Here is a 25,086-nt window from a genome sequence, read left to right as displayed (position 1 = left end):
AAAGGTAAATGTAAATGCTTACTGAATATAACTCCCCAGAGATCAGTATTTGCCTTTTATGTTCGCACACATTCATCTCAGCTATATTTCCAATTATTTGAATATTAATCTGCTACCTTGATGGCTTCTGTTCAGTTATAATATGTTGTTTCATGTATTCACAAACATTCTTTCCACAGTGTAATCCATCAAAACACTCTAAAAAATTCTGATTTCTTAATGGTAGTAAACGAGCAGGCACAATGTTTATATCAACACCCATTTATATCAACACCAGCTAGGAAAAGCTTAACCTGCGTAGTTCAAGCACTGCTTCGCCCAAGCACCTACTGAAGTCCACTGGCACTCAAAGTAGCACTTAAAAGACATGATACTTAAGCACATTACAAATCTCCTGAATTATGGTTTTACTCTACTTAGTATGAAATTACAGTATTTCATTGTCAGTAAGTGTAAGCTAGTGTAGTGTACCGTCCAGTCCCTGTTGGGATTGCTGTGTAAATTAGTTTGAGTATTTTGATGTGATTGCTTACATTAAGAAATTGATGCCATTGCTTACAATGTCTGTATTTATTTTTGCTCTGAGTTTTTGGCTTATCCCAAGAATTGCCTGCCTGCTCTTACAGAACTGCTGTAACTGGGTGTCCAGCTCCGAGCCCCTGGACACATCAGTGGAGTCCATGCTGCCAGACTGTCCCCGTGTCTCTGCAGGTACATCCATTTGTTTGCAATAAGCCAGTTGTTTATTTAAAAATGCATTTGGTTCTGACTGCATTTTAACCTTTCTACAACAAGATGTGGCTGAAAACATATGGCTGCTGCTATTTTATGCAGCCCACTCCTAGTTTTTTCTTTTTTGCTTTGTGTGCAGTTTAAGTTCTCTTGTCTACTTGTTGCTTGAATTTTTCTAGTCTTCCTTTCTGTTTAAGTAATTGGTGATATTATGTATAGGAGTCTAAGAAAAATAATAGTGGTAACAAGAACTGGGAAATTTGAATAAGTGTCTAACTCTGTGTGGGCAACAAGGTTTTAAGGAAGTACGAAAAGAAAGTTACTGTTAAAATAAATGAGACACTTTCCTGAATGCTGATCAGCGGAAGTCTAGTTTACATAGCAAATGATTTGCAACATCCAGGAATGCTGATGTGAGTTTTCTGTTGTTTTGGATATACTCAGTTATGCTTTTTCATTAATGAATCATAAATCGTAGGAAGCACGTGAAATAATACAGAGTTTTTAGTTAAATGTGTGATATTTCCAGAAAGTAGATGTAGTCATCAATGTAAAAGGAAAATCTCCAATCTCTGTAGGAATGTAATCTAAAATACATAAAGCGGTTACTGAACTTTCATGCTTGATTATTGGGTTTCCTAAAAGCCGTGGGTAGTGTATTTCTGTAGAATATAAAACCTAGTTCAAAGGAAGACACAGCCTATACAATATTAATTTAAAAGCTGAAACATTATTTGACCTTGCTCAGTGGGATGCAGTTGTTCGTTTGACAAGTTAGTTTCATATCTGTCTGCATTTGTGAGGTTGTTAGTAAGACCTCACCTTGCAGATGAAACTGAGTTTACTACAAGATATTTTTAAGGCTTGGAAAATTTAGCACTGCTTTGTTTCAGAGCTCACAACAACCAGAGACTTTAATTACATTTCTGTTATGGTTTGGGATCTCACCATGCAGATCCTCAGCTCTGTACAGACACATTCAATGGAATTGACATTGCTCTTTGGTGCTTTGGTAAATGATATATTACTAAAATTTTCAGAGATTCGACATTCATTTACCAACTTTTTGCTCTTTTAGGGGAGATTACTGCAGTTTAAAAGAGAAATATAGTTCAAGAGTGGAATTCTTTAAAACAGGATTAACTTCTAATCTCTGATGTCTCTGTTGCTGTTGTGAAAGACTGCATATTATAGAGGTCATCGTAGGTATTCTATAAAGAAATCCTAGGTGTTACTTAAAAAGCAGACTGATGCTTCATTAGAGGTATAAATAATGTCTTGTTTTTACATTTCTGTTGAAGATGGATCACAGTGGCCTTAACATTTCTACACCACTTAATGAATTCCCAGGCTGCACTGAAGTGACAGAAGAATTAATTTAAATGGGGTAGGACTTCAGCCAGTAAAACTTGGGTATTTGTATTTAGTACATACATTGAGATAAATTAAGATGACTAATGTTTTAGATGTTCTCAACAGAGATTTTTGATAATGATTTAATGTAAGATAACTATTTCCAGACTGATTCTTTGTAATATAAATATAGTTTAAAATAGTATAACTTTACATGACTGCTCCTGAATTGCCAGTTTGCTCACATGTTCTTGCTTATATTTCTTGTAATTATCTCTTACATGAACAATGGAAAGACATTTACAGAGAACCAAGTGAATAATTCATATGGTGTGTTTATATGAGCAACAGTATAAGCTTGCATTAGGGTAATATGTAATAAATTTATGAAATGTTACTAGATGTAGGAACAACATTGTTTATTGTGAGAGATTCTATTTCACTCTTTTCCTGAGAACTGCGGTACTGAAAGAGCCCACACTCAAATCCTGGCAGCATTGCCCTTGGTATTTCAGGGAATGACAATGAGAGCAATCAGAATAATGACAGGAGATCTTTTAAATTAAACCTTTTTCTGTAGAAAGATTCACTTCTATGCTTGGAAGCCCATCTTTTATCTCTGTTTACACTGAAAATTAGTTCAGAAATAACTGCCTTGTGGTCACATTTCTTGAGACAGCTTTTCCAAATTGGGTCTGATATTCAGCCTTTCAGCATACTGGGTTTTACAGGCAATCCTAGTTCCTGAGCAGTTCATACTGCATAATATCTCACAGTCTCCCTTAAAATCACTAGAGACAAAATAAATGGCCATCAAACTGGAAAAATTACTTGTATTTCCAGATAGAGTTGTTAAAGCTTTTGATTAAAGAATTATTGAGTAATTAAAATGTTTTCCATAATTGATTTGTGTCTTCTTTGGTTACAAAAAGGAATGAATACACTTTCGTAATCAAATGTTGAAAGCATGAGAACAACAATAAAAAGCAATCCATAATAAATCCATTCTCTGTTCTTGTGGCGAGAGGTGCTTTGTGGATCCCACCTTCATGGTTTTTCTTCTGCATCTCAATGATTTGATTGTGTGTGGGTGTCATACGTTTAATATGTTAATATCTTGATGGTGACATGGACAGTGGGATTGAGTGCACCCTCAGCAAATTTGTCTATAACACCAAGCTGTGTGTTGCAGCTGGCATGCTGGAAGGAAGGGATGTCCCAGAGGGATTTTGAGAGACAGGCCTGCAGAGGAGAGATGGACCCCATAAAGTTCCACCAGTCCAAGTGCAAGGTCCTGCACATGGGTCAGGGCAATCCCAAGCACAAATATAGACTGTGTAGGTTGTCAATTGGCAGCTGCTCTGAGAAGAATGATACACAATTGTTGGTTGACAAAACCTCAACATGACCCACCAATGTGCATTTCCAGCCCAGAAAGACACCTATTTCCTGGGCTGCATCAAAAGAAGTGTTGCCCACAGGTCGAGATAGTTGGGTCTTCCCCTCTGCTTTGCTTTGGTGAGACCCTGTCTGGATGACTGCATCCAGCTCTGGGGGGCTCAGCACAAGATAGCAAGTCCAGAGGAGCCACAAAGATGCTCAGAGGGCTGCAGCACCTCTTCCATGAAGACAGAGTGAAAGAGTTGTTCAGCCTGGAGAAAAGAATGATCTGGGGACCCTTGGAACACCTTCCAATATCTAAAAGTGCTGCAAGAGAGCTGGTGAGGGGCTTTTGACAAGGGCATGGGGTGATAGGACAGTAGCGGAATGGCATCAAACTGACAGAAGGCAGGTTTAGGTTAGAAAAGACAGCAAAGAAACTCTTTCCTATAAGGGTGGTGAGGCCCTGGCACAGGTTGCCCAGAGAAATTGTGGATGCTCCATCCCTGCAAGTGTTCAAAACCAAGTTGAATGGGGCTTTGAACAGCCTGGTCTTTTGCTCAAACTCCTATGACAGAGCAGTTGGAACTTTTAAGGTTCCTATCTCTTACCCTCTTCACTTCCAGCCCTAATTAAGGACCTGTGTTAGACTTGAGGTCTTCTTCTGCCTCAGTCTTAACCTACCTTCCTAGTGGAACCCAACCAAAATACATGACTTTTGTCTCAGAGGAAATGGATCCATCTCCCATCTAAAACATAAGAAAATATAGGGTGGAGAAAGCTTAAGACTTTAAAATGGTGTGTACATTAAAGATCATGATCATTAAAGATCATGGCATAAAAGGGAGTAGGGGTGGAAGTATTATTGGTTAGGAAGCTGTATGTCAGCCTGGAATTTGACAGAGACAATGGAATAGATGTTTTAATGACAGGTTTGCACTGCATTACTGGTAACTGTAGTTGTAGTTCATGCTGTGATTCTGAGACCTTATGTTTCTCCTAGCTCTGGAGCAAGGAGTTCAGAAGCCCTTGGGAAGTCATCCTACTGGAGCAACTACTGGGCGGGAATAGCTGACAGTGGGGATGGGAGAAAGCAGATCCATGGATCTGTCTTTGTCTCTAATGCTGTTCAGGAATTAAATTACTGTGATTTCAGTATAGTGGCCTGGACTTTACCCCAGGAAAGGTATTGTGGTAAATTTTGCCAGGTAAACATGGCCTTTGTAGACCATGGCCTCCTGAATTTGCCAGGTAAACCTGTTTGTATTCCTTAGCTCATGTATTTCTGCCAGTGATAGCTTGTTATTTAGGAGAGAAGATTAAACTTCACAGTAGTTTGCCAAAGTGGATATGCACCACCACTCATTTAAAGTAATCAAGTGAAGATGTTGTAACATTAGTAAAATGAATTGCCTAGTCAGATCTTTTTTAAGCCTTGCTAGTTGCCCCCCAAAATTATTAGTTATTCTTTTAACAGTTGCAGCCAATGTAGTTAAAACATTGTGAAATAAGGAAATCATAACATTAAAAGACAAACAAGATAACACAAAATAGAATGAAACATTGACACTAATCAAGGAAAGTTCTATTCACAGAAGAGCCTAGGCTTGAATATGTGTCTATGTAATAAGAGAAAAAGTTAATTCATACAGTTGAATAAAGTAGCCTTAGGCTGGTAGAAGAAAAACAAACTTAATTTTGGGGGACAGGTACAATGTGTACTGGTGGTGCTCTTGAGTGAGCCTTCAGATAGTATTTCCTGGTGCCCACCATCAAGCTTAACACTGTGTTGTATATCAACCATTTAATTACATTTAGATAAGCCAAGCACAACTTTTTTTTAACTTTTTTTAACTTTTTTTTTTTTTACTTTGAATTTAGAAAATATCATCAATACAATTTCTAACAGAGTACTGGAAGTTTGTGGGAGGTTTACAGATAAATAAATAGAAGGGGAAAATAGACTTGCCAGAATGGTTGAGCTGAGAAAGGACATTTGGAGGTCATCAAGGTGATTTGCTCAAGCCAGACCACCTGGAGCCAGTACTCCAGCAGTATGTCCAGTCTTCTGTAAGGTCCATTACCTGTCAGTAAAGAAACCATGATAATAGTAATTAACATACACGTAAGGTTGCGTAGCTTTATCTGGTATACTCGCCTAAGTTCCAAAAGACCACACAGAGTCATACCATAGCCATGTGATATGCAACCGTGGTGGTTGTGTAGGATCTAAGTCCATACATGAGTGTCACACTTCAAGGCTCAAGCGTGTTTTTTGAGATTTTTTTGTATGCACATATGAAACTTGCAGTTCAAAGCAAATGAAAGATGAGAATCTGCAGACCTCACTGAAAAATAACTTAGTTGAGTCCTTGGCCTAGCTTGATTTAATATCAAGAAAGAACGTGGCAGTGAACAGTACCCTCTGAACTACTGCTTTGTGTTAAATAATAAAATAGCATCATTAATACTCCATGGCACAATAGTAAATTTAAGTAAAGTTATTCTGTTCTCTTAGATCTGTTTAAAAACACCAATCCAAGCAACTGACTGTGTCTCTTGAACAGTAAGCCTTTCTCTGGTGTGCAGTCTGTGGCTCCACACACAAGCACACTGACTTTTCAGGTAGAGCCCTTGATGCAAAGCTGGTGTTCAATACCACGGAAACAATGAATTACCCATTAAATTATGGCAGTGGTAGTTTCTGTTGGCTTTGCCTAACAGGTGATTCCTGCCTGCTGTTTTAAGAGTACAGTTGTGTATTTCTGCAGAAAAAACCGTCTATCTGCAGATGCACCCCATGCTGAGCAGATCCTGGGGTTCAAACAGGAGGATGTCCAGTGAGGTTAAATGGACTCTCCAACACCACATGGTCTATGTGTAGGGATAATTGCATTAGTGAGGCTCAGGACAGCTGTAGGGAAGGATCAGCTTATTTTTTCCTGCTTTTTTTGCCTCAGCTGTATTTACACCACACCACAGTTTCTCTCTTACACATTTATGTATCTTGCTCATAACAAACAAGGCAGACACAACCATAAACTGTATTAAGTGCTGAGACAATTCCTGGCTCATACTCTTGGCAGCTTTTAGCCCAGTTTACCAGTGCTTCTCTTTCTTTTGTTAACTCTTTAATCAATTTAATGAGGACTGTTCTGGGATGTCTTCTGATATTAGTCTTTCACGACCAGGAATAAGTGTCCAACAGTTCCAGCAGTACTAGAAATAAAAAGAAAACCATGCACTTTTTACAATTAAGTAATTTATCCATTCTGTTAAAAATGTTACTTCTGCATTCACTAGTCATTCATGGGTATTAATATTACTTAATCAGTGTTTACTGTAAAGCTCATTGCATTTTATGTCTTCATGTGTGTGTAGTTCTGTCAATAAACTTTGGATTTCAGGAGAAAAGACAAAAGGCTGAAGCTTTTTGTCAAGGTGGCAGGGTCCTGTGTCTAGCTGCATGTTAATTTGTTTTAAGGTATTTGCAAGATTAATACACAAGTGAAGGAGTGCAGGAATCTGCAGTGTGAAGCTTGCTTCATAACCTCTGTCAACATTCTCACCTGCTGTTAAAACTGGTCCTGCATTTCCATTTCTGCTGCTGTACTTTGTCGGGCAGGACTGGAAATTATTATGGTAACTTTGAAGCATCAGACTGTCTTAGCCACATCTCTGGCAGTTGCTGTGCTAAGTCCAGCTTTAACTTATGTCTTCTCAGCATGGAAGTAAGTAGCTTTTTCCCTATTCCTGTTTCTTCAGAGGAGCTCTGCTTTTACACTCCTGCTCAGTCTCAGGTGTTGCAGACAGCTTTTCATTTCATGTGTAAACCTAGCTGGATGTGAGCCCCTGTGTTGTGCTTGGAGTACGTTAGCTCTACCGTGCTGTGGAAAGGACAAAGTTTACAGAAACCTATTGAATAATATTGCAGATTGTGTTCTGGAGTGCCAGAACCTCAAAAATAAACGTGAAAATGTGAATTTGAAAGCATTGACTTGAATTGCCAGATGTTGCTTGTGCCAGAGAGTTCAGTAACAATCAGTCATTTACTGTTCCTCAAAAGAGTTACATGTTTTTGAGGTAGTACTGATATTGGAGAAACAGTTTCATCAAAACATATTCTTGTACTCAAACATACCTATTTATCATTGCAATTTTTTAGAGTGAACTAGTTAGTTGTTGTCTTAAGAGTCCCTGAGGCTATCTTTGTGGTAATAATGAATAATTTAAATTACTACAGTCAGATATTTCCTATGAAGCGTTTGACAACTATTAGACTACTGCGACTGTTACTTCTGATACTACTTAATGCCATCTCATTAGTGCCTTATAGATCTGTAAGTGTCTGCACGTTGGCAGGTCTTACTCCAGTGCGTGATGGAAAACTCCTCTAGAGCTCAACACCCGTAAGAAGGAGAGATATCATCCAAAATTCAATAGCAAAATTTTTATCTGTATTGACATAAAATCCAAAAGATCTTTCATATTTCAGCTTTCATTTTCTGTTAGAATCCAGATTTAGATTTGGTTCTGTGAGAATTTTTCAGAAAGTTCGGTTTCGGTAGGAAACTTCCCTTTTTTTATTGATGTGTATAGTTAAGGCTGGGAAGGATATTTAGATCACTTATTGTCCACTTTTAGACATAGGTCTTTAGCTTTTGACCAAATTTTATGCTGAAATTTAAAACTTTAATTTGATGAAAAGGCTCCTTCCAGTAAGTCATTCAGCCTTGGCTGGAAGTATTCAAGAGATGGGGAATCCATTGCTCCCTTCCCTTTATAATTTGCAAACTATTAAGAAGATTGGCTCATTTCTGGTTTGGCTTTGTCTGGTTTCAGGTTCCAGCCATTAGTTCTTGTTGTGCCTTTTTTACACTAAATTAAAGCACTGTTGTGTACATTTGCCTTTTCTTCCTGTGAATTATGTACTGGAATTGAGTCAACACTCTGTTTTCTTTTGAGAAATGTAGTAGATCAAATTCTTTAAGTCTCAGTGCAAGTTAATTTCTCCAGGTTTCAAAAGCTTTCTTACATTTCTCTGTGGCATCTCCAGTCTTTCAACATCTTTTCTTTCAGGTAGACCTGTCTACATCTCATTCATGTAATAAACAGACTTCAAATCTTTGCTACCTGATTTTCGCCCGTTTCATTAAGCAACAGTTACATTTGTGCCATTTATAACCCTACTATAAAGAGTTAGTTTAGGAGGAACTTGCCCTTTCTAGAGCTGCTGCTCTTCATCTTGGTTTTAAACTAGTGTTGGAAACATTGCAGGTACGTTTTCAAAAAAAATAAACCAAACAAATATACTAACTCAAAAAAAGAACCCTAAACCAAAAACAAAACAACAAACCTGTCACCTTTCCTGTTAATAACCATCCCATCCATCTTCACATTTACACAAGTTTTACCAGCAGTGAATTTGTATATATTTCCTGTGTTGTTGAATAGCCACAGGATATCTCAGCAATAACATCTCCGTTCAATAGTGGTTTCTCCATGATAACTGCATTTGCAGATTACTTAGTCTGCAAGTTCTTAGAAATGTGGAATAATACTAACTTTCAACCCTTTTCCATGAGTAAAGAGTTTCCATTTGTCCCCTCCTGAATTTATGAAATGTTGACCAATTTCTGCCTAAGTCAATGTTCTAATTAAGTAATGAATTTGTAATTAAGTTTCTCCAACTTTCCAACTGTAATACTTTACAGCATAGAACAAGAAATGAGGAATGTATCTTCCTAGTAAAAGGAAGACGTTTTAATGTTTCTCTTAAAGACACAGGGGAGTGACTCACATGCTAGACACAGTACCTGGAATCCAGCAGCTGGCAAAGCAGCAGTCACCACCAGTCAGCTAGAGCAGGTAAGGGGCTCCAGTGTAATAACAGTCCAGAAGTTTCATCAGAAACCTGGGAAGAGCAAAATTTAGTTATTTAAAACAAAAGAGAGATAAAGCACTTTCTAAAAATGCTTGGCAAAGTTGACATGATTTTTTCTTCTGCTCAGAATGTTCTGGAGGAATAAATCAAATGCCTGCCAAAAAATTGAGTATACTCTGTTTGCATATAAATCCTTATCAGCTAAGCATGCTAATTCATCAAAGAGTGAAACTGAGTTTATTTGTTTAGGAGTTATTTTCCAGTAAGTTGCACTGGCTTGAATTAATTACATTCCTGTACTTTAATTCCTCATTGGTAGACTCCAATATCACATTATTGTGGTTCTCAAAGGGATTTTTAGTATGCATCAGCCTCATCCCCCAGCCCAGAGCAGGAGCAAATGTTCTAACTTTACTTCCTGACAGGTGCTCTTCTTGGTTCTTTCCTTTGTGTTGTTCAATGACACATCCTCTCTTCCAAACTTCCAGGTTTAATGACCCATGTCTTGCTTGGTGTGAGCATACAACCTCAGGAACAGCTGAGTAAGCAACAGTCACCCTCAAAATAGAGAACTTCTTCTTCATGCCCATCCTAGGGTAGTAATTTATGGACCTAGATAGCCATTTTTCCTTTATTTTTCTTGAGATCTATGTCAGGCTACCTGTGCAAATAGTTTTCTCTGAATTTTTGGATTAGGATTTTCCCATCTCGTGTACCTTGCTATTTTAAGCATTATTTAAAATGAAGATCAGTAGCCAGTTAACTGATTTATGACTCTTGAGTACAAACTCTGCAAGCCTGCCAATTTAGAAATATTTATCCCTGAGAAGATACTGATGAGCAGCAAAAAAGAATGTACTTCATCAAATACATGATCTTTTTTTTCCCCAAATAGGGAACAGAAACATATATGGAACAATTTCGTACCTTCTTCTGCATAGTTGTTTACAGTTTCACCAGATCCATCTGAAAGCTGATGCATTTTGGGTGTGGATTGCATTTGTTGCTTGTATGTTTTGCTAAGTTTGCCAGCCATACATTGTTTTTACCCAGATAGCTTAAGCTTTCCTTTTCCTTAGCTGATGACAGGCTATTTTCATTTTTTCTATATTCCTTAACTGATTTCACTTTTTTGCTGAACCAGGAGGACTAAATGCTGTTAGGTGTTCTTTTGTCACCCAGCAACTTTCCAAAAATACCATTCATTTATTTATGTTTAAATATCACATCTTGATTAAATTTACGAGTTTTGTTCCTACTTTGAAGAAAAAATACCCCAGTTTGGAACTTCAAGCATGTGTGTTGCCAGCAGAGGCTTCTTCTGTTCAGTCCTGCCCAGGTCATCAGGTCAGGTTCACAGGCCCCTGGCAGCCAGCCACTTGTCTTTATCCAATCACAACACTGCCCAAAATGGTAATGTCATGGGAGGTATTTTTGTCTATGAGCACTGTTCATTGTTTTTAGAAACTCCTTAATAATAATTTGTGACCACCAATGTCCATCTCCTGAGCTTATACCTTTCAGGGTGATGAAACTGTCCATGCATTGCAAAGTGTGTCTAGGGAGAAACTTAGCCCATTCACTGTTTTGCCAAGGTTATCTGTCACAAAGCTCCTCACCAACATCTTGTCCTAAGCTTTATTAGTGTACTAATTTACATGCACCATAGACCCAAGATCAGATTTATCAGTATTGTTAATAATAGAGCACCCACATCCTCACCACTTCTATGCACTTGAATCAGTCTAAGTAGGTAATAAGCAGACTTCTTGATACCCCAGACATACAAATTATTTGAACAGCCATCAGTAATGCCAAATTTATATCAAATTCGGCTTCATGGGTTAGACAACAAACAAGAATTGGAAAAACCATCAGTGGCATAGCATTAATTTCATCATTCCTCTACTTTTTGTTTGCTAGATAAATATATTTGCAACACATCAGGATAAAGTTGATATTGTATTTGCCTTCTTAGCACTCTGCCCTCAAACTGCTAATGTAACAGTTGACTACTCCATCTAGCTCTCAGCTGAAAGGATTAGTGTACCAAGCTGTGAGATAACCCACACATGAGAACGTTGAGCTCCATTATGCCAGTTTTAGAGACCCTTTTCACAGTAGGTATGCACTTTATCTCGTATCAAGGAACATTTGGAAGGCCAAATTTTCTGTAGAGAGGACTTACCATTTTCTGCTAACCTGCATCAGCAACTAATCTTGTCGTGTTGATATAGAGGGACAGTTAAGAGACTTGTTTTAAATGCATATAGTTAATAATAATAAAAAATAAATAATAAAAAAAGCAAAATCAAACAAGTGCTAAGAATTTAAATGCTGATTGGTTACACAATGTTAAGGACAAGGCTAATTTAAGAAGACATTATTATATTCTTATATTACAAGGTTCAAACCATACCCTATGAAATAATTGTTCATCGTATATATCTTAATATTATGAATAGTTATGTATACCAATAAATAATGAGCCACATTTATTAAGCAGCATTTTTTATTTTATATTCCAATTTTACCTGAAAGACATTTCCCCACACACTACTTTGTTTCAGATAGGTTTGCAAGACATACCTACAACAGCTTAACAGAGAAATAATGCACATGGTTAATAGAGTGAACCATTTTAGATTATATTCATTACTATTGCTGTGATACAGTAGTCAGTTTAAAGACTAATGTCATGTACTTTTAAACAAACATTGTTAAGTGTCCATCATTGCTTTTAAGAACAAGTTCTATGTGAATGAGGAATATGTATAAAAGTTCCTATCACTTTATCTGAGATTTTTATGTCAATGTATTATTTGAAATTATACACATTATAAAGTATGAAATGCATACAGTTTGTAATACACATAAATAAACCCCACATGTATTTGAAATTTGAATGCCAATTTTGACTTATAGATAATTACATGAGGATCAGTTTGAGTTTGGCAGACCTTAGCTCTGACTTTGCCTTGCTGTGCAAGGCAGGTCATATTTTATTACCATCTTTGCCTCCAGGTGATCAGTGCTATTATGTCAGATTTTAAGCTGTGTACTGAACTGGGTGTTAAACTGGGAGGGCTTTGCATGGAAGAGAGTCTTCCTGTCTAAAGGTGTCCATGCCATGGCTGCTGCAACAGGATTTTACCACTGCAGTTGTGCATGCAACACAAACAAATGGGAACATAAACATATCTTAAAACACTTGTGCTACAGAAGCAGGCATCACGTTTTGATTCTAGAGGAATTGAACTTCAAGGGCTCATCCTTACTCTTAATAGTTAAATTTAAATATATTAAATATTATTGTTAAATATGATATTTAGTTAATTTGGGGACAGAGTTCTAGACATCTGTTTATGCAGCTTGGTCTATTCAGTGAAATCTATTCCCTTTTCCACAAAGGAAACCTTCCATAAAGTTCCACCAGATTAAATAAACACATGTGAGATAGTGGCTGAAGTACAGTGTCCAGCAATACTATGCTGGCCACTGACAACAATATGTGTCAGAGCTGTGAGGTGGGATTTGGTTTGTTTCAGGAGTATTCTGACTGTTTATGATTTTGACAATTTCCTGCTAGTGACTGCAGAACTTAGACCCACATTAGGTGTACCTTGCAAATTCAGCACATTTTCTGAATCTTGCAGATTCCTTTTGGTGGCTAGGCACGTAATTCAGCTGCCATGGAAGATTTCTAGTGGTTTCGGTGGGTCTCTCTTCAGTCCTTGTCCCAGCAGACCACTGTTTTAAACCAAATGCCAAATGTGAGTTAATGACAAATTTTTAAGGGTATTCTTTTTTTCTGTTAATAGCCCTGGATAAAACTTACTAAACATTTACGTTGTACTGTCTGATACCATTTTCTCCTTACTCTTGAAGCACACATCTCCTGTCCTCCAGGAAAGTGTCAGCTTCTCATAAGGATCTGCCCACTGTGCAGAGGAATGGGTGCAACTTTGGAGAATAAGGACCTGAAAGAGCACAAGAGGAGCCCTGCACTGTTGACCGGCAATCAGTCACCTTCCTTTGAGATGGTGGTTTGAAACCCTATCTGCTGATATGGGAACTGAAGTTGGTTGTTGCTTCTAGTATCAATGGCCTAACCACTTCTCTGTCTTATAGGTGAAGACTCCCCTTTCCTCAGCCATCTTAAAAAAAGAGTTGATTTCCACCTGTTTTTTTAAGGAACAACATTCATTGCTTTCAGGCTGCAGCATCAAGGCATTGCTAGTTTCCTTTAATTTAATCAGCCAGTCTGTTTTACTCTATTATTTTTACCAATGCCTTGTAAATGCCATGCATTTTTTGAAAAAGTAGATCATGGGATGGAGAAGCCTCCCAGGTGGAGAGTCAATATGTTCACTCAGGCTAACAGTAGGATTTCTGGTACACTAAACAGAGGAGGTGCCAGTGACTTTTTAAAGGAGAGCCAAAATACTGTTTTTCATATTCTGTCATCTCTGGGTGACAGCAAAGACAAACCACAAATACCCAGTGGAGATGGCACCGAGATATTGTGAGGTTTCTCACCAGCTGGATGCCACAGGTTGCTCTTATTGACCCAACCAACCAACCAACCAAGCCTTAAACCAGGAGATTAGATACAAAGTGGTCATTAATGCCAGTATACCAAGCCTGTGAGAAATGTGGGTTAACTAGAAAACAGATAGCACTGGGGAATCCATCGTGTTGCATGGTGTCAGTAGAAAATACACACAAACAATCTTGGGAAGATCAGCTCCCTTATCTCTCAACATCCTCCTGTGTTTGTTCCAAAGCAGCTCAGGGCTCAGCAGAGAAGTGAGGACTTTTTCTGTTATTGTATGTGTTGATCATAAAAGTCATGTTTTATTAAAGTTTTAGAAATTCCAGGTGAAACAGATGTATGGGCGTTTATATCACTTGCTGTCAGATTGTCTCACTTTAGGAGAGCTCTGCTACATGATACAGGCATGTCCTGGTTTCTGCCGATCTGTGTCTTCACTGGAACCTAATTTTTATTTGGATGATTTTAGATGTATTCACAGCTTGTTGTTTGCACACACAGATAAATAATGTTATTTTGGTAACAGAGGTGCAATCAGTCCCAGGTGAATTTATTTGTCATCTTCCAGAGCTATTATCAACCATGTAAAATTTATTCTTTGTATAGATAAGGAAGTAGAAATTGATTTTGAATAGTTATTCTTTCAATACACAGGCTCTTTCATTACATAATTTGTTAATTCTGGTATGATTTTTCTGTGCTACATCTTTTTCTAAACTTTTCCTCTGATTTCATGCCTGACTTTGTTTAATGCTACTAAATGATTCACTGAAGCTCTACAAGTGATATTTCATTCACCAGGGAGACTGAGCTGAGTGCTGGCCCCAAATTCGATACAATATTGTGTTAGAATTAATATGGATATTGATGCAAAATTAATGCAAATAGACTCCACATCTAATCCCACTCTCCCTCACTCAAGTTCACTGGCAGCAACAGCAAGTTACTTCTTTGATTCCAGTGCTGTATATGCAATATTTATGAGAGGTTGCACTTTACAGCTTTACTTTCATTATCATTATTCCAGTGCACATTAAAACAGTTTTTGGAACTGAATTTGTTTCAACACTGTTGTCAGACCCCACTTAGACAGCCCTAAGTTTGGGCTTTGGCATATTTAGCTTGTGGCTTACTCAAGTAAAAGCTAAACCACCAGCTGTCTGAAGGTGCAGAGTGTCATTAACATTTTGCAGGTTGTACCCACACAGGACCACACAGGACACTGCTCACAGTCATGAGTGCTTATGATGTTCAGGGCAGTATTTGACCATTTCATGTCTCACTTCTGCTTTATACGTCTGCAGAGTCTGGCTTGAGTTCACTGTTAGAATGTAATTGGTAAAACTAATAACTAATATGAGAGAGCATAATAGAAGTCATCACCAGACTTCAGAGGTTTTAACAGATTGGTGGGCAGTCTATCCTCTCACGTACTCTGTTGCTGTATCTTCTGAGAATGGCTGAAATCTTCAGTGACCTCTAACCTTGACATGTTACTCTCCTGTAATTTACTGGTCACATATAATTTTCTTTATTTCTGTCCATTTAGACAGGCACGCGTCTTTCTGATTATAAACTCGTAGGTTCATGAAGTGGTTTGGGTTGGAAAGCACCTTAATGATCGTGTAGTTCCTACCACTCACTACAGACAGGGACACGTGTCTCCCTTTTCCATTCAAATACGTGTGCCCATGTAAACAACTTTTTAATGTGTAATAAAGACTGATTTAAACCATTTTAATCCTCTCGCCCTCTGAGCTTCAGATTAATTGAAAATGGTTGTTCTGATATACTGCAGCATATAGTTTGTGTATGACATTTGAGACAGATTTGTTTTAGGTTTAAAATATAGCTATTAAAATAAATTGGGCATTGTACAACCATTTTCAAAAGATCAGGCTTTTACGAGTTGCTTTCTTAAACCTAATTGTCCAAAGATAGTTTTGTTTATATTTTCACTGAACATGAAAGTTTGTACCGGTTAAGTGTGCAGTTCAATAACAATTTACATTATGGAGAAGAATCCACAGGTATTCCTCTGTGGTGTTTTGGTATGGGACAGAAATACCCACCAAGAAAACTTGCCTGTTTCTGGTGGGTTTGAACTTTTTCGCCCTTGTATTCAGGATTGCATATCTCCCATCAATCCCAATGTACATGGGTGAATTTCAATAGCGAAACCTCTTTCCTTGGCATCATGCAGTCGCTTCTCCCAGATAAATGGGTACAGCAGAGGAGGGGTGTTTCACCTCATCACCTTGTGGACACTTTGTTTTAGGAGAGCTGTGGCTGTTTCCGTAAGCAGGAGACAAGCAGACCTCCCTGGGTACACAAGCAGAGATGCTTCCGTGGCTTGCAGCCTCTGCCCTTTGTTGCTCCAGCATCCTACCCTGTGGTCCCTCATGGTGTCTGAGCACTGTAGATCTGGGGAGGAGGATATTTGGAAGCATTTCAGCAAAGCTAAATAACATGCAGCAAACTATTTGCCTCCACCAAATCGAGCATGGGTGTAATTATCCTTTTAACCAAGACACTTTAAAATAGACTAGGAGTGACTGAGAGGGAGTGAGAGCAGCCCAGTGATAGATTTAAAGTTCAACAGAGGGGAAAAAAAATCATACAAGGATTTCACAAGCAATGACACTTGGATGATATTTGGGAAATCTTTTTCTTTCAAGACTATCTTGCGATTTACTATGGGAGTAGCACATCAAAGCTGCGCTGACTTCAAAGCTTAGAACCACTTACGGCTTCCAGCTATTACTAAAACCTACCACTTCATCCTGCCAGCAGCTCATCTCAGCTGCCTCTTTAAGTTACACCCATCTACTTCCTGCCTTCTGATTTTGGGGAGGGAAAAAAAAAATTGCCAGAAAAACTTGTAAATTAAATATAGCTGTTCGCACTGAAGCAATGTCAAAGTCAGGGGGAAAAGGCAAATGAAGGCATTAAGACATTAAAGATTTAGTACAAACTCAACAGTGATTTACATATGCACACTCTCATTTGGCTGACTCTAATAAAGCCGTCTGCTTTGGGAAAGTTCCCTGAGAGAGTGTCACCCCAGGGTAACAGCCCTTGAATGAGGTGTGCAAGCTGTGTAGGCTGTTACTGAGGTCCAGCTGTCACCAACAGCTTGGCACAACCAGCAGCGCCTTGGCACTTCAAGGTATCTTCACATATTCAATACATACAGTGAAATCAGTTCCCATCCCTGTTCCATAGGGACAGTCCACATCTTCTGATCTGCAAAGATGCCCACTCATGTACCTCAAAACAGTATGCCTCTATGAGGCAATGATCACCATTTATTGCTATAGTATTGCTGATTCTTTTGCTTAGTCCAGAGATCTTGGACGCAACATTTTTATATTTCATATTTTGGGAGTCCCCGGAACAACTCAGTTGTAGTAGCACAGGGCTGTGCTACATTCTCCAAACTGATACAAGAAGGCTAAAATGTACCAAAGTAATAATTTATTTGGATGGTAATATTGTTCAGCTCTTTAAATTGGTACATTGTTATTTTCTGATAGGGAGGCTTGTGCCTAGGGTTTTTTAAATGGTACATTAATCTCTGAATACAATTTGTCTTGCAGATGACATATTAATAGGAAGTTAGGAACGAGTGTGTACTTTAAGTGTGTTTCATATAAGAATTTGTATATTCAATACCGATCAATGACATACTCTAGAGCTAAATGCCATTAATCCATTTACAGACATTCATTGCAATGAAAAGAAATTACCATTGAAAGAGCCTATCATACACATCATAAAGAGAATTTCTCTGCTTCCTTGCATAGTCTTATATTTTGAAAATGCCTTTGTTTAAAGTTGATTTGTTTTTTCCTTTATTTTTTCTTTTTACAAGGAAGGATTTTGGCAGAAGTGGGGATGCTGGTGGCTTCTCCCAGCTGAGCTGGGGCAGCAGAGATGGCCCCACATGGTGCCAACTTGCTGTTTGTGGCCACGGTGTTCCATCAGTAGGTTGTCTTTTCCTCGCCCATACACACAAATTGTATGGTTCTGCACCAAGCATGTGGCAGATCTCAGACCAGAAATGGGAAGGCAAGCAATAGGCTGTTTTGCCTGGATGGTGGTTGCCACTGGCTGTAAATAATTGAATTATTGTGTACCACAGTCAATTGAGAAAAAGTGTTATCTTCTAAAAATCTGACGTATGAAAGAAGTGTACAGGGACTTACTGTTGAATCTGTAATATGTATATGGCTAGTATATGTTCTTTCTGAAGAACTGGGCTCTGCTTTAAACTTGTAGAGGGATAGATGGGAGCTTCCAGGCTGGCTGGTGATGTAATCAAAAAGTCAGATTATTTGAAATCATTATAGACACTCCACCAATACATTTATGTATTTTGCTGTCTGATAGGCTTTTTCTCTTCCTAAAGGATGCATTTCTCTCACATAAACTGTGCAGATGAGTAACAGCAGAGTAATTTGAAGTTCATTGAAAATACAGGAGGACATAATGTTTCCTGTCTTTATGTTAAACTTGTTATATTAATTTTTTCCACACAGCTTGCAGCATAGAAGTGTGATATGCAGCAATGGCAAGGCAGGCTAACCACATATAAATTCATTAAGTACTGCTGGATTAGCAGGAACCAACAGGAGTGTGCAAGCATGGAGGCATGATTTCTGTAACTCTTCATTTATTACTTAATCAAAATAACAAGTTTGGATTTTGGTGTCTCTGGATAACTATGCACAAATCATCTGCAGAAGCTGTTGTTTCATATGCTTACTTATTTTCACAACATAAAGGTTCTGTGAGTTAGCTGCATTACATATACCAACAGAGCAGGACTTGAAGTTACGAATCACATATGTAAAGATCCAACAAATTATTTTGATGAGTGCGGAAAATTCAGGAAAGCATATTCCTTCATATTCCTGTGAATTCTTTAACTCACAGGTTTTTATCTAAATTTCCCATTATTTTTCTTTATATATTCTTTGCCTTTTTAATCTTCTCTTCCCTTCATGTTCAAAGATGGAAAGATTATGGAAGCAATAGGCACTGCAGCCCACATTTAAATTTAGTGGTGATATGGCAGTGTAGAAAGGGTTCTGATGTCAGGCTGTCTTGATCCTCTGTCTACATTATTAAACCTCCTTAAACACTTCCATTATAGCGTTCACCTTGCTTGACTTCAAAGAGCAGTGCAGCTACGTAGAGAGAGCTGCAACTCTGCCGAGCAGGTTACCTGTGGTTACTTAGAAATGCTAATGCATTCTCTGCTGTGTTTATGAAACTGTGTTTGCTGTTCTGCAACTCTAGAATCAAGATAATAAAATGACTGATAAAAATATGGAGGTTAAAGTATTCTGGGATCTGAAGTAATTGCCATTCACCCTTTGGCACTTTTTCCAAGGACCACCCCCCAACCACCCCAAAAATTTTTTTTTAAAATTAATTAAAGAGGTTATTTTGGGGGAAAGCAAAGTTGACACTATTAATGAGGAACCTCTTGAGTGTGGTCTCACTGGGTCACTCAAGAAAAGGATGTGGATGAATGCCTGACTTATCACTCAGAGTTTATTGGGAACTAATCTGTTCAAAATGTTTGGACTAAGCTAAAACCTGGCTTGCTCGTCTAATGAAAAAGGTCAAAACAGAGAAGAAAGTGCCATGGTTTGTGTTAGGTGACACTGTGCCCTGCTTGTCTAATTTGATTACACAGAGCCACTGATGCCCCAGGCAAAGCTGATTTTAGCTATAATCAGCTTCTTAACCTTTTGAGAACTAACATAAACACTACCTACTAGTGGTTAATTATGTTGCTTTGCTACACACAACAAAGTACAAAGGTAGAAGTGTAGAGCTGCAGTAACACATGTTGTGACAAGATCACTCTAGGGGATTACAGCCCTCCATGTTTTATTTGTACTCACTGATTTCTTTCTTAAAAATTAAAAATGAGCAGGGAGCATCACTTTATCAATTGCAGGCATCATTGCCCTGTTGTGCAGCTGCCTCATCTCAAATTCCTCTTACATACTGAAGGGATGACCTACTGTGGGTTGTACTGCTGTGGTGGTGGATCTGCTATTTTTTAATTATTTAGGATTATCTTTGTTCCAATTGCTTGCTTGTAATTAAGCATGTGTGCTCCCTTCCTCTGTGATAAGCATCTTCCAGAAAGTTTTGTAATCTCTTTTGGCAGAAACACCATGTCCATATGAAACACCTGTCTCTAGGTGAGATAATGGGAATATATTTTAATTTCAGATTTTGCAGGTACACATATAGGCAAGAAGCAAAAATCTGAGGCACAAAAACTGGGCCTTTGCAGCATGTGTGTATCCTAGCTTCCTGTGTGTTTTGGTTCATACACTTCCTATAGTTTGACAGAAAATTTAACTTCCATGAATTTCAAAACCTTTAGGTGATTTCTAAACCAGTGGGTTTTCAGTGTATTTTAAATTTTCCTGACCTGTGCTGATTCCCTTATGTAAGGAAGTCTCGTTCTACTCATCTTGTATACTTGCTACTCTTACATACTTGCAGCATGGAGGTAGCATGCTGCCTCTGGGTTTTCCACTCTGTAGAAAGTACATCTGTTTTACTTTTTCTGTCCCACTGTTGTTGTCAGCAATGTACCATTCATCTCCAAAAGTCTGCTCAGAGCAGCACCCATAATGACACCATGATGAGCAGCAGTAGCACAGGTGTTGCAGGGCAGCCTTATGCTGCTTGTGTGCTCCACTTTGTCTCAGTGGGGGTGTCATGGGCAACCCAAAAGGTATGTATTCCATATCTATCTGTGCCCAAAAATGTTACTCTTTATGACACTGGGAAACAGAGAAGGTGGGGAAGGGTGTGGTTTGTACCACTTTTAAAGTCTTCTGGGGCAGGCCAAGCATGCTCTTTCACAGTGTGGTTTTTCAGTGGGCTTTTTGCCTCACTGGCTTCTTGGTCTTTGCTTAGGCAGAGGCTTGTCCTTTTTGGCTTCTTTTTTGGGGTTTGTTTCTTTTTTTTTTGAGTTGCCTGGAGGTGAGTTCCATAGGTGCTTGCCAGCTGCCACCACAGTGAGCAGGGCCAGCCCTGCTCCACCTCGCCATTGGCACCCAGCTGGGGAGAGAGCACTACAGAGTCGCCCCAGCCCCACCTCATTGCCTTGCCTGCTCCTGTTGTCTCTCGCCAAGAGAAAGGCAAAGTCCCTCCGCAGGTTCTGGCCCTGACTGAGTTTCTAGCCACCATCAGAGCATGCCAGCTGCCTTTCTTAGCAGAACTTGGCTGTTGGAAAGATAAGCGGGGCGGTGAGGGAAGGTTGACACACCTTTCCCTTTGTCCTTCGAACCATACACTCAGAGACATCCCCAGTATTTTTAGCTCTCTCTTTGTTCAGGGGAGTCTGCAAGGTTTAGCAGTTTTCTATCTGGTGATTATTTGCTGTTATCTCTTGCTGTTCCCCTTGTTAGTAAACTGTTATTTTTTTCGTGTGCATCTACTCATATTCATTCCTTTTTGGTGGAAAGGGATTGGTTGAGCCCATAAAAGGAGGAAACTCATTTCAGAGTGTTCTCCTTCAAATTGGCTTAGACCAAGACAGGGGGCATTATGAAACTGGACCAGCAGGTCTCAAGGTACTTAATGCCTTCAGCCCACCTGCTTCCCATGAAAACTGTCGTGAAGCTCTGTGGTAGCAGGTAGATTAGCAGGGGTATAGTTACACCAGGGAGATCGATGAGCCTTCACTTAATTTAGGTACTTATTTTATTAAGTAGGATTAATAACGCCTAGACCTAATAAAGTACAAAAAACCTTACTACTGAGAAAACAACAACAATAAATAATAACACAACACTTGCACACATAAAAATCATGGTGAGTACATATATACAGGGACATAGACAAGCTATGTACAAGGTCAGAGTTGGTTTCTTTTTCTGGCAAGCAATAACTGTAAGGTTTACCTTACACATATTTATCCATGGCAAAAAGTACAGTGTGTTGAGCAGTAATTGAGCAGACTGCTAGCTTCTGAGCATCAGAGAGGGTGGCAGGTTTTTTTAGCTGACTCTATGCATGGATGCGAGTGGACTCCTGAGTTCTGGACAGGAATGAGAGGTCTCTTCAGAGCTGCTGAATGAGTTAGTGATTTGATCTTCATCTCAGGCCCCATGATTTTCTACAGGAAAGGGTATGCATAAAGAAATTGAGGCTGACTGTGACCCCTTTGGGTTTCTTGCAAACTTTTTGTCATTTTAGTGTCTAGCTGTACAGGTTGTCTCATGTTCTGATGGCTCTTCACAGCCTGCCAGCTGTGTGCACAGCTGGGTGACTTCTGGCTGCACCCTGCATTTCCCTGTGGGAGACATGTAAAAGTTGTTTTGCATGCACAAAGATAACCTCATCCCTTGGTTGCAAGTAAATTTTTCTAAGGTTTCACATGGGCTATGTTTTGCCTCTACAGCCACCATGTGACACTTTCTCTGACCTATTCTAATTATCCCCTTCTTCTGGTTTTGATTCAAAGAAGGAAAAGTAATTAATTTCACATTTTATTGTGTAGATCACCATGGCATTGGTTGCATTTCCTGAGCTAACAGAAAATTTCATCTCTAGCAAAACTGGACATGATTATTCTGCAGCAGTGGTCTGTTTTCCTCAACTTCGCCTCCACAAAAAAGAAGTGGGATCATATTTCTTCTGGTCCAGCTGTCAGAAATGGGAGGAAAAGAGGCATGTCTGCAAAACCTGTCAGTCTGCACATTCAGAACTAGATGTTCTCAGGCCTTCTTATTTCCTCAGTACATTTCAGTTACAAGGACGCTTTGTGCCAAGTTTCTGCCATGTGAATACCTGCTTTGCTCCAGAATTATTATCTGGGGACTGTTCAGGTTCAACTAATTGCTGTGGATAGTAACAGGCAATGAACAGCAGTAATGCAACAGACTTAGAGCAGAGTCTTTACCCTCCAGAAGGAAATTTTGGCACCCTTTATGCAGTAGTTAATTTCTGGAGTATATGGCACAAGTCCTGGAGTTTGGCTGTGTCTTAATGAGTTGGGTAACTCCATGGATGCTCACAAAGGAAATTAAAGACTTTTTTTCTGTTTCTGGATGTAGTCAGAAGCAAGGGAAAGCAGTGCTGCACCATTACTGCTCATATCTTGAGACTCCTGAGGATCAGCCTTTCTTTGCATCAACCACCACAAGACATGAAAGCCCTGCTGCTCCTGACTGCTGAAAGATTCCATGTGCCTCACAGTACTGGGATAACAGCAATAGCAGATTTTGATCCTGACCTAGCAGAAGGGATCCTGAAGAACAGGACTGAGCCTTGTGCAGGGTTGAATTATCTGCCTCTGAAGAGGCTGCATGGAGGGAATCAAAGGAGTCAAGCACTATTTCCTTTAGCCCCTGGAGAATAAATTGCTTTGCAGCAGCAGGTAGAGGATGAGTCAATGATGATGCGTGGCTGCAGGAAAGACAAACCTTTTACAGAGATATCTAAATAATCCTACTGCTTCCAAAACTATTGGTGATGCTTCATCCTGGAGCCTCTGTATGCTGATGAGCGGCATGGCCCATGGAAAAGGAGAGCAACTAAAGAACTTGAAAAGGAAAGCAGCAAAAGTGACAAGAAGTCTAGAAAATGTGGCCTTAAGAAAAAGGGTGAAAAGAAGTAAAAGGTTTAACCTAAAAAAAAGAGGCCTGAAAGAAAAAAACATGGTGGAAATCATTAGGTTTATGAAAGTGTTTCAAAGAAGAAATGAACAATCTATTCTCTGCACACCTGGTAAATAGTACAAAAAGGAATTAATCACAGCAGGAAAAATTTGGATTAGACACTAAGGGAAATTTCCTAATGATGTATCTGGGGGATACTGCCTTCAGGTGCTCCATCAGTGGAGGAGTTGGTTAAGAACAGGGGAGACAGATGTTTGCCAGAAGGGATGTAGGGCATCAGGTCTTGCTGTGGCCCAAGGCATTGGCTGTGAGACATCTCTGTCACACCTGCTTGTCCATGACTGTATGAATGGGCAGAGAAAAAGAAACCTAAGTGACTGAAAATCCAGATGACACGGATTGTCAGGTTCACAGTTTTTAAGCTGTTTTCATAATTTTGAACACATTCTTGCTGTCTTTTTCAAAGATAAATGCCACACAATACAGTTACACAAAGCTGTTTAAGTAAGGTATAATAGAATTATTTTTAATATTGCAAATTTTTGGGTTAGCTTTCTGGTAGGTGTGTTGGGTGACATTATTTGTTATGTTTGTCCTGATGCAGAAGACTGACAGTTCTTGGTAACAGTGTCCTCTCTCGTCTGACATACAATAGAAAAAGAAAGTCTGTTAGGAGATGGTAATCAGGAAGATACTATCCCTTGTCATTGTTTTTGATGTCCAGAGTGTCCCCAGTCAGGGAGTGAAACAAATATATCACATTGCTGAGGTGGTCATTCACACACAGGGAATAAAAAATAAGCCTTAGTAAACTGTTTATGACGAACAATGCATTTATAAATTTATTGAATACATCAACATAACAAACAGCTTGAAATCTGGCTTGCTCTGTGAATTTGCTAACAAGAAACTAAAAAGAAAAAATGGATGCATGTAGCTAATGTAATTTATAATAAGTAAACAAACCATTTGTATGCCATAGTAAAACATGGAAGAGTAAAAAGTGAAGTCTGCTTATTCATGTTAACTCCAGAACATCTTAATGCAAACGATTTGCAGTAAGTGAAATCAGCGAAATAAGTTGTGCTGCTCAGTTTGTTCCTGCTATTACAGCTTGTAAATAATTCTTCTCTAAGAACACTACTACCTTTAACAGGCATTGTGTGGGCTGTGGCCAGCTTCAATTCTGCTCTGTTCCCATGAAAAAAAGGAGCAAAGTGCTCTTGCATTTGCAACATATTCCATGGAGTGGATTGGAATAGTGATATTGCTGGGGGGAAAAATGCATAAACCAGATCAAAACAGTACCTTGGGAATCTTTTAAATTTTTTTTTCTTTCCATGATATCTGATCCCTAAACTCCTGGGATTTTGGACAGTGGGGACGCTTTAGTAAATGTGCAGTGAGAAAAATGCCAGATTGAAGATTTCTTTAATATTACTGTCCAAAATAACCAGCCATGCTTGAATATAGTAATTCTTAACAGAACAGGCACTCTCACTATGTGACTTCTAGCTGCA

The 25,086-nt window shown here is 38.9% G+C and overlaps 1 protein-coding gene across 8 annotated transcripts in view; it reads left to right on the top strand.

Moving 5' to 3' along the window:
• Nucleotides 1–25,086, top strand: part of ARB2A (ARB2 cotranscriptional regulator A) — a 257,519-nt gene that overhangs the window by 187,589 nt on the left and 44,844 nt on the right. For 7 of the 8 annotated variants that reach the window (XM_085043339.1, XM_085043335.1, XM_085043331.1 and 4 more), the window contains one exon: nucleotides 627–711. In XM_085043339.1, coding sequence (XP_084899465.1) covers nucleotides 627–711 — 85 coding nt within the window. Of the gene's footprint in view, nucleotides 1–626; nucleotides 712–2,033; nucleotides 2,272–25,086 lie in introns of those variants that run through there. The other variant, XM_085043336.1, reaches the window with a different exon arrangement.

The sequence above is a fragment of the Lichenostomus cassidix genome, chromosome Z (assembly GCF_008360975.1).
Source record: "Lichenostomus cassidix isolate B80296 chromosome Z, HeHo_3.0, whole genome shotgun sequence".
Classification (NCBI taxonomy): domain Eukaryota; kingdom Metazoa; phylum Chordata; class Aves; order Passeriformes; family Meliphagidae; genus Lichenostomus; species Lichenostomus cassidix.
This window is presented reverse-complemented; position numbering and strand designations above follow the sequence as displayed.